General features: G+C 44.0%; 1 protein-coding gene across 1 annotated transcript in view; it reads right to left on the bottom strand.

Moving 5' to 3' along the window:
• Nucleotides 1-3,510: 3,510 nt before the first annotated feature.
• Nucleotides 3,511-14,774, bottom strand: part of LOC119382618 (rho guanine nucleotide exchange factor 17) — a 128,450-nt gene continuing 117,186 nt past the window's right edge. The window contains exons 24-25 of the mRNA XM_037650398.2: nucleotides 10,833-11,003; nucleotides 3,511-9,122 (exon numbers count right to left, since the gene is read on the bottom strand). Of these exons, the coding sequence (XP_037506326.1) occupies nucleotides 8,824-9,122; nucleotides 10,833-11,003 (470 nt within the window). The 3' untranslated portion in view covers nucleotides 3,511-8,823. The remainder of the gene's footprint in view (nucleotides 9,123-10,832; nucleotides 11,004-14,774) is intronic.

Genomic DNA, 14,774 nt, shown 5'->3' with positions numbered 1-14,774 from the left:
AATTCATCCTATTCCGGGCACCAAATTGGGGATTACCGCCTTTCCGAGGCATTCTCTCTGTTGCGTAAGCTAAGCAAAGAAATAGCAGACCACGAGTCGAGGCTACCTGAAACGCAGGGATGCTGAATATTGGCAAGCGTACAGACGTTGCTGTGTGGAGCTGATAGGCCATGTTCTTAATAATCAAGCCTCGCTCTGCGGCATAATAGCATTCTAATCAGTACAAGTAGTACAGCGACCATCCAGGAATGGCAATAATAACTGCTTATATTCCTGCAGCAACAGAGTGAACTCTTCTTCAAGAGCAAAAGTTTCATTAGAACAGCACATGGTTTTCCCCTGTGGCATCCTGCTACAGTCAAGTAGAAGGTAATATTTTCCTTTTCGTGAATTAATATATTCCTTTACTTTACAGACTTCCGCAGCGCTTATTTGCCAAGTCATCATTCGTAAATTTAAGAGCCATGGATGGAGCAATATCTAAATTCATGCCTCGGCAACAGTGCCCTTTCGATTAAAAAGAAACAAAATGGGGCAGCTACGCAATGGTGGAGCGAAGACTGAGGAAACAGCAGAGCTTGTGGCGGTTCTCTCCCCCTCACCCTCACATTCCTTTCCCACCCCCTCGCTATATTGTACCACCCAAGACTACGCTATGCACTGCTAGCGTGCCTGAATAGCAGAGCGGTTACGACTGCTCGCCTTTGGATCGTGGGATGAGGGTTTCGAATACCGCATCATCAAGAAATCTGTTTCGCCAAGAATTTCTCTCTTTCTCTCTCTGTACGCATTCTCTTGCCCATCAGGGTAATTGCATCCCACGCCGGACAAATCAGCACACGTGTTCTGGGAGCGACCCAGAAGCTGAAGAAGAGGACAAAGAGAGTGCATGCCGGTTTATGGTGATAATTATTGCTCACGATTAATGGGGCTTCTCCGAGCTTAAACAGCTCTGCTGTTAAAAATGTTAATCTTATAGACCATCATCCTGTTGGCTGCAAGCCGTAGAAGTGATCACAGGAACCGGAAACACTTCATAGATGTCGAGTTTTGGATGCCACTTATGAAGGTCTAGTGAGGGCAAAGGTAGAAACTAATCGACACAGCTAGGAACAAATCACAGCATTCCACAGTCGAAAAAGTGAAGCCAAAGCCTATGCAGAAAGCAGTAGGACAACATGAGTGAACAGAAACTTCTATAATATACAACAATAAATGCTGCAAACAACTAGTCTATATTTTATACCTTTTTTTCTATATATAAATAGTGAAGACACTTACTGGTTGCACACATGCTCTTTCTGTCTCATGTCCAATTGTATTTCTTCACCAGGATACAATTGGACGTCATTGTGCCGTGACAATTTTGTTGTTCCCTACTAGTAGTTCATATATGACGTCAGTGCAGATCTGATTCCTGTTATGAAAGTACCGAATGGGTATGAACCAGTATTGGCACATGGAACCAAAGGATGAATCTTGGATACACATTGATTCATTATAAGGAGTTGTAGCTACAACTGTATAAATACACCAACCGGTGTTCTGAGGCCCCAAGTTCCAGTTGGTTTTTTGGTGACTGCTAATAGGTCTCAGTTGAAAGTCACTTGCTTGTATAATGCCCTGAAACAATAAAAAATCGCTAGGAAAAATTATAGCATAACTAATGCTCTAGTCCACAGATGAGAGAACTTTTTGGTTAGGTACGATAAAGCAGAAATTTAGCTCATTGTTACGATTCACAAGATGAGCAAAATGAAAGTTGGAGGACCGCTTGAGCTTTGCCTCAAGAGTTGAATGTGACAGCGTAATCAGGCCCCATTCACATCGCCTTCTCAACCGGTACGTAGCTTCCCTTCACTTCTCGGTGAACACCTCAACCAGTGCCGAAAGGGAACGAACGTCTGTACACATAACATTGGCGATTTCAAACTATCCTACAATGCCTACTGCAAGTACAGTTGCGAAGTGTCCCACTGTGCCATCATTCTTCCTTTTGCGAATCAGCGAAGTACCCATTACGCATCCATAAGGCAACATGCTGCAAACCTATGCAGCTGCTCACTTTGTTGATGCGTTTGCTGCTGATGATGATTAAATATGCCTGAGCGCTTTGTAATGGGTGGGCCTTTAAACCCCTCACTCGTTGTACAATTCACAGGTCTTGATGCCTGGTGCGATTCTATGCGTCCGCCACACAATATTACATACGTGTCTGCTTGCGTTACATGACATTCATGTAGGGTTTTTTTCGGAAGCAGTTTCAAGCTATGACATGGCTCTGAGGTAGAACACCTGCTTGGCATGTAGAAGGCCAGGGTTCGATTCCCACTCAAACCGAGTTTTTTTTTAAGTGCGGAGCACTTTATGGGCCCGGGCTGTCGTACGCTGTCATCGTTTGGCATAACTGCAGGCAAAGCCACGTATAAAAATAGAAAAAAAAAGAGGAAGCAAGCGAGAAATAGAAAGAGATAGAAAGAAAGGGAACACTAGCGCCAGTCCCGTGTTCATCGTTGGTCCTTGTGTTGTTTTGCGCTACAATTTTCCTACAGAAGTCATGAACCAACTAGCCCAAGAAAACGTTTTGCTAAGGAAAGAATAGGAGGAGAAAAAAAGGAAAAAGAAAAAGAAGAAAGAAAGAAAGGAGGAAAGAAAGAGAAAACTGAAGAGAAACAAAGATGGCTGCCCAGCTCCGCACTTCCTTCAGGCTTGGCACCACTAGTGCAAAGCTGCCTTAATTTTTATGTATTTATTTCGCATCTATCTTGAATTTTTGCTCACAGACAATGCTGATTTTTCGCTCACAGCCAACGACGCCGATGCCGACACTGAATTTATGCGAAACGAGCTCTTTGAAACTATTTGCATTAAAACTTTACCAACTTGCTCTGAAACTCTAGCAATTAGTTAATGCTAATCCAATTTTTTATGTAAAATAGAATGCATGAGTGAGATCGCATTCAGCAAAATGGTAGGTGCCTTTTTTAAGTCAATTGTTGTTGCACTATTTGTGCATGTGTCAGCTTCTTGAGGTGACAAGTGCTCATGTTCTTTGACACAGCCAATATTGCAAGTTTCACAAGTTTTTCTGTTTTTATGCAACTGTTTGGGAAATCAGAAGGATTGAATAGAGCCAATCAATCCCTGTTGTGCTAAAAAAACAGTTGGCCTAATTCAAGAATGAAAGCGCATTCTTGTTTTCTATTTCTTTACCTGCTATGCTGATAGCATCAGCGGAACACGTGCATGCCCTGCTCTTTGTAAATCTGTGTATGCATTTGTGATGTAATGAAATAGTGAATGATTAGTGAGCCTGACAGAATTTGCTTTCCACCCAGCTACAGCCTCTCATGTGGTTAAACAGAGGCTAGGATGATTCATCTCATACCAATTGCATAACAAGAAAGATGCTAAAATGCCCTAAATATTTGATGAAGCAAGCGCTGAGACTTCTTGTACACCTTGTGTAAAATAACGAAGCATAAGCGTATGAAGCACAGTGCAAGTGAATACTCATTTTGTCACTTGTTTTCATTCACTTCTGTTTAGTGCAATGTTTACACAGAGATGAGTAAAGCAGTGAAGATACAAACAGAAAAATACGACGCTTTTATAGCACGACATGCAGTGGTGCTGCAATGGTTTTCTCACCGTCAGTGCAAAACAAGAGTACACATTCCATAGTTACACATATTTTTACAAGGTAGTTCAAGCAACCAGCAATTATATGACAACAGGTCCTCACAGAACAAACAGCAACAAGGAGAAAGAATAAAACTGTATACACGCTGCAGGCCAGCATCTGCCTGCCAGCAGACTGATCATAAACAAACATCTCTCGCATGTGGCTGGGGAGGTGCGCAACTGAACATAGTGTGTTACATAAATGCGTGCGTAATGAGTGAGATGACGTTCTTGTCATTGCGGTGTGATGACAATGATCAACTTTGCAAGTGCTGCCTGGAAAGTGCTTCGTGGGACAGTGTAGGCCGCCCTGCATTTGTGCTTTCGTTGTCGTTGAATCAACTGACTACCCTCACCCCACCCACCCATCTAAGGCTGATCTGGACCGCTTGTTTGAATACAGCTGATTGCAGAGGACGTGTTTTTGCACATCACATCCATGGTGCACACAATGGGAGGAAATTTTCAACCTACATGTTTAAGTAGCAACAAGTGGCATATTTCTGTTTGCAATAACTTAAGAAGCCTGGAAACCAACAAGACCGAACTGTTAACAGTTGAGACTAATGTTTCAGTTCAGACAGTCAAAACGTGCCAAACACGGCTGTGGCAGACTGCCTCTTCGAAAATGGAAGAAATATTTTAATCGAATGCCTCAGAGAGGTCTTGTTATCTCTCTTAATCTTTTCATTGTGATAATTTCATCACCACTAAGTGAACCTATCATGCCAACCATCACCACAAGCCCATTTTGACCGTCATAGAACTGCAACCAAAATTAGCCTAACTTTAGGGCCACTCAACCTTCATTACAAAGTGAAGCCTTTGTGGTTCCTTGTGTCGGTCAGTTAATTTCGCCAAGCCTTTTTTTTGCAAGTATAGATGTTAGACAATACAATTTTCAGAGGTGCATTCCTCATGTGCTATATGAAACAACATGTGCATTACGTTTTGTCACTAAAAATTATAGCCTGCTGTTACAGAAGTGTTATCGATCAAACAATGCTGCTTACAAACAAACAGCAAACAACACAAGTTTAAGAACCCCTCATCAGGGATATCAGCCGCTAATATTAGCATGAGTGTGTGAACAGAACCGACATGAAGGCAGCGCTTTTAGGTCAGAAATTTAAGCAGTCCGCCCCATTTTTTTTACTTCATCAATAAATTATATAAGTGCCCCATTTTGTGACAAAAAATTCCATGTGTAGGGAAACGTTCCAGACCACCATGCTCAACAATATAAATGCGTTTCAGCCATCAGCTGTTATCTAGCAAAAGGCTAAAGAGCTTCAAGCCCCTATAGTGTTATGGATTCGAGCACAACTGCTTACATGCCCTAGCTAAGCCTTGGGCAAGTCGGAAGACAGCCGTGAGTAAAAGATTAGATACAAGCTTCCACTTATTGATACAGAAGGCCTAAGGTTTATCTAATTTATATGTGTACATATGTATATACGACTCTTCACGCGACTTAATATTACAATTTTGTTGCCTCCATCATTGCCCCTACTAATGGAACATTCAGGCACAGATGTGCTACAGCATCGCTCTTTGTGAGTATACCAGCTGCCTTGAGAGATATCAAAGTTTCACTAAAGAAGAAATGTTCTCGCAGCAGCCAAATTACATAAGCTCACACTGAAAGTACTGCACAGGCTTCTTTACCAATGTTATTACAAGCATCACCGGGCCTAAGACACGGAACAAAGCCACACAAAGTGCACTGTGCTGACATGTAAAGAACTGGATGAAGCGCCATTGTATAATTAATCCCAACAATGCTACACATAGAAAAAGTAAGTGCTATGCTACACAGTATCGTTGTCCGTTCTTCAGGGGAGATCTGCAGGAATTGAAGGTGGCCAGAAACGTGGTCTTCCGAGTGGTCTAATTGAAGATTTAAAATTCTATGATCTAAGCCAGCCATTGCTGAAAGATAACTCCACAAAGCAAACTCCATCCCGTTTACAGAGGAAACATGATACAACTTGTATCACCATGCACAGACATGATGTCCACAAAAATTGAGATGGAGCAGGACAGTCGGGACAAAATGAGGACAATCTAAGAGCAGCTGCTGCGTGCAAAGAAACTGAGTGGGCATCTCCACCTAATTGCCGTTGCCCAGGAATAGCCCGATTTTTCTAAAATATTAATGACGGCACCCCTCACAGAGGTACGCTGCTTCGACTACCGCTTTTCGGCGAAAAACCGACAGACTTGTGCATTGCACTTGGCCTGCACGGTCGAAGATGCCACGCCGGCCATCGCAAGCAGCCTCGGTGACACACACAACCACATTTCAATGTCTTTGGCACTTGCGGCAGTATGCTGAGTCTCTAGGTGCACAGCACCGGCCACACACCACGTCTCTCCGAGCTGAATCAGAGCCCAGAGAAGACACACACACACACAAAAAAAAGTGGGATAAACGTTAAGTCATCGAACATACAGGGGAGGGACACAGTCAGGTGTGGGAGGTTTCTGAAGAGGTCTCTGGGGCAGCCACCACAGAGTTTTAGTCGTAAAAGACTTTCCCGTCACTGGGCACAGTCGCACAGTCACCGAGCTTCACCAGCGCCAGTATACCACTGCAGTGGAGGAGGTACCGCGCGCGCTCCCGGTCTCTTCACAAGGCCTAATGCTCCCCCCTGTTCGTGGTGGCAGCATGTACTAGGCAATGTCAGGGTCACTGGATAAGGCTCTCGGAGCACCACAGCCGATTCAGTGTACCGCAGCAAATATGTTGCGCATAATGTCACACAGTATCAACATTAACGTGTTGATATCCATCTAAGCAGCAACTTGTAATCATGTTTTGAGGACTATGTACTTAGGTGTTTATCTTCAAAAATACACTTTGGAACAAACATTCACATGTTCTTCCTTTCTTTCTTCCTTTTCTTGCAGCTCTCTGCGCTGCCTTCAAGCAGGTAGCTGCCATGTAGCATTTGTTAAAGCTACCCTCAAGCACATTGATTTAGACGCAAAAGTACAACTGAGTTTCAATCACTTCTACTAGCCCAAATTTTGTTTTCAGACAATCACGTATAACCAGCTGCTATGGCATATAACCACACACCCAGTTACAACCCTCAGAAAAGGGGATCAAAACTGCACAGATAACCGAATACAAAAATATTCATACTTTAAAGGAAACACAAGTGTCATCACAAAGCAAAGCTGCGGAAAGGTTCTTGTTTTGTACATGACAGTCATCACTGCATTCACAGCTGCTCTCTGTTCAAGCGTTGTGCAAGTTCACAATGACAATTTCACTTCCAGATTTGCCTTCACACCAGCACGAATCATGCTTCAGTGAAGCCAGAGCTAGAAACTAATCCCGTGCATAGTTTGCATTCCTTCATTGGCCTGAAAACTTTCGGTGCAGGTTATAGCTGTGAAGAAACTTTAAACTAATGGCATCTAGGCTGCAGTGAAAGATAATATATGCTTTGTCTGTTTTCAACCAAACTGCACAACTACCCTACTTTCTTGTCTCGCTATCTATTGCCAATATATCTTTAAAGTAGGGGTGTGCGAATATTCAAAATTTCGAATATTTTTCGAATAGTGTTTGCTATTCGATTCGATTCGCACTGGAATTTTACTATTCGAACTATTCGAACCTCCCAAAAACAAATACAGTCAACGTCCGACTGAAAGTGCCCCCTTCAGATTTTTCAATATGCTTCACCTCATTACACTCTCGTATTGCGGCAAAGCTGCCTTTCAAGCTCCGTTACGGTCGAACATAGCCAAGAGACAATGTCCGATTAGAAGTGGTCTCTAGATTTTCAATATGCTTCACCTCATCACACCCCCGCATTGCGGCAAAGCTGCCTTTCAAGCTCCGTTACGGTCGAACTTGGCCAAGACACAATCAACGTCCGATTGGAAGTGGTCCCTAGATTTTCAATACGCTTCACCTCATTACACCTCTGTATTGCGGCAAAGCTGCCTTTCAAGCTCCGCTACCGTCGCAAATGTATTAACTCAAGAAAATGCTCGCTCCAACATGGAGATGAAAGATGTGGCAGAGGTGGGGGCTCAGTTAATGCTGTTTTGGAACTGAAATTTGGACAGGAAGTCTGAAAAATCGGATGCCGAAGCTTTTTAGCATCCAAAATTTCAGATGTTATTATATGTCGATGTCTGCAAGGCAGATTTAGAACTCCGGACTTGAAGGGAGCACACCCATGTCCGCCACATCAATTGGGCTTCCACAGAAGTTGAAAGAGGAGAGGCGGAGGAAATGGCATCTTTGTCTATCGCGTGTAAAGTGTTGTCGGCAACACTTTGGTTGCACCAAATCATGTACATAAATACCATTCGGCTTCTACATTGTGCTTCAACCTAGCGAAAAGAAACACTTTCATGTTGCTATCTCATAAGAATATGCTTAGGAATCCTCTCCAAATATTTTTTCTGCAATTTCGCTTCATAGTATTCGAAAAATATTCTAGAAATATTCGAGAAATATTCGAAAAATATTCGATTCGATTCGCACTCACACTTCAATATTCGAATTCGCTTCGCACCCAAAATTTTGCTATTCGCACAGCTCTACTTTAAAGGTCACGTTTTCACCGTCAAATACACAAACTGTGGTGGAGACATGAGATGAGGTCGTGAGCAGCTTGAAAGGTAAAAAATCATGCAACAACGTTGAAAGAGGGATCAGTGGTCTCTAGATAGAAGAGCACAAGCTGTAATATATTGCGCACTCGGTTCTTTCATCCCAGTCTCAGTTGTACTTTTCGTCATGAAACGCCGAAAACAAGTTTATTTCACATAGTGACTGCAAACTGAAGACTGTGGAGTGCTGCCTTTACTATTGTCCTTACTAATCGCCATTGTCTCTCAGGACCTTCAAAACAACTATAGTACAACGCTACATTCTGACCCATCAAGGACAGGTACTGAGGCACATAGGAGCGATCATTCAGACTTCAATTGAGAAAATACAATGACAATCTCTCAAAAAGCTAGAGGTTGTGGTGAAATTTGCCTATTTTAAACCACGCACCCTCCAAGTAAACAAATGAGTCAGCTGCGGTGCTCCCAGTGACCATTTCCTGCGGCCCTGCGTCATGTTGAGTTCCCATAGGCGCGATCCGCGAGACCTCGTCGTCATCACACTTGCCACAGCAAGAGGTGGTTGGTGCTGTCGTCTCGGCCGGCGGCCTCGCTCAGTCCGGCGCTGCGGAAGTCCTCGTAGCCATCGCCACCACTGATGACCAGCAGGCGGCAGCCCGCGGCCGGCGTGAGCGATGCCCTCCGGCCAGCCATCGAGGCAGTCCCCGAGGCTGATGTGGCGCCACTGTCACGCGAGCACCGCAATGACCGATGGTGGTGGTGCCGGCTCCCCGCGGGCTCCGTCGTCTCCACGGCCGTCAGGAACCGTACGTGGCCCGTGTGGCCATGAGGCACGCCTGGGCGTGGCAACAGTGACGTATTGATGTTTGGCATTTCGCTGTGAAGGCATTCCCCTCTCGTTCACCGTAGGAAGTGAAAAACAGCCGGTAGTCAAGGCCAGAACTTATCTATGAAAGCAGTTTTCTCATCCTAACTGCTTGCTCATTGGTTAATTAGATCCACTCACACTAGCTCGTTGACTCGGATATAGGTCTAATCTTTGCTAGACGAAATCAACATTGACTGAAACTGTACGTGTGCCACTTGGGAGGACTGAACTTCGTGAATTTCAAATTTGGAAGCGCATTTTCATGCTACAGCACTGTCAGTTCTCTCAGTAGCCAATCGCACCATGATCGGCTGAACGAGAGTCGGCAGCACTATTTAAAATGACTTGCAACCGTCAGTCGCATCACTGCCGGTGCGATGATGAAATGACCTGCCAGTGACATGGTCTGCTCAGCACGCTCGGCTGTTCATTGCCATTGGCATCTTTTCAGAGTGATTGTCGGCCTAAAGAGTTAGGCCTTATCCAAATGCCAAACAGGTACGTTAAGTCAGGCATGTACTACCAGCACGAGAAAATGCTACATTCCAGAAAACATGTTAGCAACATAAAATTTCCCTACAAAATGACATAAATCGTGCTAATTCGGACGACATCCACGCCGCTTTTCGGTTCAAATGTATGTGTTGTTACAGGTGTACACATGCACATTTTCTTGGCAGCACACTGATGTGCTCAATGCAATGAAAGTGGTACACAGCGTGCGTCTGTAATCACTAGAACGCCTCTGAGATCGAGCAGTGTTTGTGGACCATAAAAAATGTCTCGCAGCCTGTCCACTAAGAGAACGGCACATGCGACAACGCACCGTGAAAAAGGCAAATGATAGCCATATCCTGCCATAAAATTCACATTTAAAAAAGACCTCACATTACTTTAAACTTACAGTTCATTAGACAAAACTGTACTCTTTAATTAAAGGGACATTAAAATGAAACAATAAATTAGTTTAGACTGATAAATTGTACTCTGAAAACTCTTTATATAGTGTCATTAATTTCACTACCATAGGTTTATTGACAGATGAGAAAATCAATGTCAAAGGCTTCACTTTTAAATTTCCCGCCTAAATCTCTGATGGTAATGTCATGAATTTAAAGTGTTATTTCTTATTTTGGCAACACTGGCTCAACAGAATTTCATGAAACTAGGTATCATAATTAAGTCTCTACCTCCCTCAAAAGACAATGAACTTCAATTTTACTAAATTAGGAACTACACAGGTTCCAGCAGAAGCCGTTAAAACCTATAACATCACAGCGACTGGTGCGGGAACTTCAAAGTGGCGTCACCACCCGCATTCTCTTTTTGTGTGTTTTCCCAATTACCAAGCATCTTCTTGCAACAAGCGTGGGGTTTTCGGTATTGTGAAAGCGTAACTTACTAATAAGTGAAATATCGTTTTTCTCTTTAGTGTCCCTTTAAAAGTGGCTCTTGCACCATAAGAAAACATCAGTCAAATACCACAAATTTCGCAACCTTGGCACACTTTCATGGGTAACAATAAATTGAAATAGGTGATGGAAACGTATAGTGCAAAAATTATGATCACGTGATTGTAGTGGGCATAATGGGCTGAGCTGCTGTTTGTAGCTTGTCAATGAATGCCAAGTGCACAGAATGTACTGCATTCGCAAGCCATAAAGTTGCACGGCCTTACCGACAATGTTGGGCGGGCTGCCCAAACGACTGGTGCTCGAGGTGAGGTGGGGGAGGGGGAGGGTGAGCAGGACACCCGCACTGGTGCCAACCCAGAGCAGGTCCTTGCAGGCCAGCAGGGCAGTGACCCGGAGGCACGCCGCTTTGTGCTGTCGGATTATGTCATCACATGCTGCAACCAAGAAGAAAGAAAACTGAGCCCACAATGCCCCACTGCACTTGACAGGTTTACAGTATAAACTACCGTTCACATCTACAAACCTGTTTAATCATGTTTAATTGTTTCCCTTACCAAATGCAGAAATGCTCAAGTGGCATACTGACCCACAGCCAAACGCTCACAGTAGGGTCATCAACAGAGTGACCTCGCTGCTATCATAACAATGGACAAGTGCCTACGTCTTGAGCTACAAGCCCTTTTTTTTTCAAGGTCCGACTGGCTGCCAAATAAAAACAATTATGAAAATCCGATAACACAACACGCACGTATATTGAGGATGAAGATGCGGTCACTGACCAAGTCAAGGTGAAAACAAAGAGATGTTTCGGGACCTAAAGTGATTGTATGTTGCGCAATCTCTCTAGTATGCCTGCCTACTGCATGAGGCCGCAACTCTCAGTCTGAGCGCGCACAGTCGGCACGTAAACATGCCTCGGATAGGAGTAGAGTGTGCCAAGTGTGAAGTGCGACAGTAGAATCTGCCGAGTGAGAAGTGCGTGCTCTAATTCGATTTCTGCATGCTGAGGGGTGCAGTTCAGTTGGAAATCATAGGCGAATTAGTAGTGTATATAGCACAACTTTCATGAGTGACAGCAACGTGCGGCAGCCTCATACAGCGTGAATCTTTAACATCTACGAAGGGCAATTCAGCACAAGCGAAGAGGAATGTTGTCATCAGGCATTGTCCTTGTTCATGACAATGCACAGCCACACAGTGTAGCCGCAACAAAGAAGCTCCTGCAGTGTTTTCGGTGGGAAGTGTTCAATTACCCACCATACAGCCCGGACTAGCTCTCTCTGATTACCATCTCTTTGCTCACATGAAATGCTGGCCAGGAGGACAGGAGTTTGACTGGGACAGCAAGCTGCAGACCAGTGTACAGAACTGGTTGAGGAGGGTACAGAAAAGTTGGTGCCACATTAAGACAAATGTCTCACTCGAAATGGCAGCTATGTATAGAACTATAGCTGGTACATCCCTGCCAAGTTTGGAGAAACGGAATCCGGGAGATCTACTCAACGGGGGGGGGGGGGGGGGGATATGAAGTATGCCGACCGCGGGGGGGGGGGGGAGTGGGGTACTGCGATAGCAATTATATAGACACTGTCAGCGGGATTTTGCGGTCGCCGCTGATCTGTACAGAGTCCAAACCGATAACATCGCTTACGCATTGTCTGTTTCATGCGCGAGTAAATGCGCGCTAGCGCTAGGGACGAACGCGGTTGAAGCAGAGATGAAACGACCTGGCCGTCACCGTCGCGCAAAGGGCACATGCGATAACATCGCTCCGCGTGCGAGGCCTGTCGTCGCTTGCTTACCAGTTATTTCATCGGGCAAGGGACCATAAGGGGCGCCGTTGAGACGGGGACGGTCGCGAGCGCTGGCGAACACGCTATCTCGACAGACATCGGTAACGACTACCCTTTTAAGTGCTGGGCTCTCCACTTAAAGCAGTAGTGACACAAAATTTTCAAGGCGAGATAACTTGTGGGATAGATTTTTGTTTACACGAATGCATTATCTACGAAATATTAACGGCTGATATAACCTATAACACATTTAGGATCAATTTTTAAATTGCGTGTAGCGCATCTGTACGCGAAACATCCCACCTCGCGTCACCGTGACACACAGGGCGCGCAATGCACTGGATGCACGGGGCAAAACTGGATTTCCGGGAGATTTTCCTATGACCCGTACAACCGAGAGAAACGTTCAAAATCTGGGAGTCTCCCGGGTAATCCAGGAGACTTGGCAGGTATGCTGGTATGTGTACCTAAATGTTCCAAATTAAGCAGTTTTAATTTTCAGTCTGGTTTTTATTTTATGACCGATCCGATCTTGAAAAAAGAAAGTAGCCCCTGTATAAGTGCCTCAGCAAGTGGCCTTACTGCATAAATGAGAAAACTCTGAGGAAGCAAAACACTGCGACGATGTGATGCAGCTAATTATTAGAGCTGTGCGAATAGCAAAATTTTGGGTGCGAAGCGAATTCGAATAATAAAGATTGAGTGCGAATCGAATCGAATAATTTTCGAATAATTTTCAAATATTTCTCAAACATTTTTCGAATAATTCGAAGTGAAATTACAGAAGTTGCAGAGAATCCCTAAGTATCTTCTTGTGAAATAGCAACATGAAAGTGTCTCTTTTCGCTAGGTTGATGAAGCGCTGGTGGAGTCATATTTCATAGTTGTCTTTCTTATCAAGAATGAGGCAATGTAGAGGCCAAATTGTATTTATGTACATGATTTGGCGCAACCAAAGTGTTGCCGACAACACTTTACACGTGATAGGCAGAGATGCCATTTAATCAGCCTCTCCTCCTCTTTGAACTTCTGTGGAAGCCCAAATGATGTGGCAGACAAGGGTGTGCTCCCTTCAAGTCCAGAGTTCCAAATCTGCCTCATAGATGTCGATATACTATAAGAACATCTGAAATTTTGGATGCTAAAAAGCTTCGGCGTCCGATTTTTCGGACTTCCTACCCAAATTTCAGGTCCAAAATAGCATTAATTGAGCCCCCAACTCTGCCACATCTTTCATCTCCATGTTGGAACCAGCGTTTTCTTGAGTTCATACATTTGCGACCGTAGCGGAGCTTGAAAGGCAGCTTTGCCGCAATACGGGGGTGTGAGGAGGTGAAGGATATTGAAAATCTAGGGACCACTTCCAATCGGACGTTGTCTCTTGCCTAAGTTCGACCGTAACGGAGTTTGAAAGGCAGCTTTGCCGCAATACGAGTGTAATGAGGTGAAGCATATTAAAAATCTGAAGGGGTCACTTTCAACCGGACATTGACTGCATTTTTCTTTGGGAAGTTCGAACAGTTCGAATAGTAAAATTCCAGTGCGAATCGAATCGAATAGCAAACACTATTCAAAAAATATACGAAATTTCGAATATTCGCACACCCCTACTAATTATACACTTAAATATACTAACTGAATCCTCGATATGACGAAGGATTTAACTTATCAGGACTGCAAATAAGGCAAGTTGGTAAAGGCCCATCTTCAGCAGCCCCACTTCATGTCCACAGAAATCAGTGCTAATAGAACATCATGTATTTTTAACCTCCGTATTACAATGTGAGCTTGCACAAAGAAAAAAAGTCATATCAGCCGAGTTGGAACTTATTTGCAATAGCACCACACGGAAAAACATAAGTGCAGAAATAAATAAACTGCGACAAGCACTATACATTCATTTCCTTTCTTTTCTGCGTATATAGATTTCCCAGTGCACGGATATCTTGGAAATGTGATTACCTGCAATTTCAGTATAATAACATTTCACTGCTGTAACAAAGGAAAATTGCATTAATGAATCGAAACTGCTATACAGATTGGAAGGCAGCAGAATGGGTTGGGGAACAGACAGGGGTTACAGATATTACAGTTGACGTAAGGAGAAATTAATAGACCTGGAGCCACGTAATGCATAGAACAGACAACAGGTGGACAGTAAGAGCAACAGAATGTTTACCAAGGGATAGGAAACGCAGTCGAGGAAGGCAGTTCGCACAGGATAGGGTAAAGGTAAACTGAAGGTCATTGGGAGAGGCATTGGTCATGCAGTGGACCTAAATAGGCTCGAAATGATGACTTCAAGCTCAAGTGGTCAAATAATTTCATCGTACGTGGTTGTTTGCAAATGCAACTTTCAAATGATGTACCGTATGACAGAAAGCAGCTGCTGATGTGGAGCAGCGTCTTTTC

This window comes from Rhipicephalus sanguineus, chromosome 2 (assembly GCF_013339695.2).
Source record: "Rhipicephalus sanguineus isolate Rsan-2018 chromosome 2, BIME_Rsan_1.4, whole genome shotgun sequence".
Lineage (NCBI taxonomy): Eukaryota > Metazoa > Arthropoda > Arachnida > Ixodida > Ixodidae > Rhipicephalus > Rhipicephalus sanguineus.
Note: the sequence above shows the minus strand (reverse complement) of the source record. Positions and strands in the feature narration are given on the sequence as shown.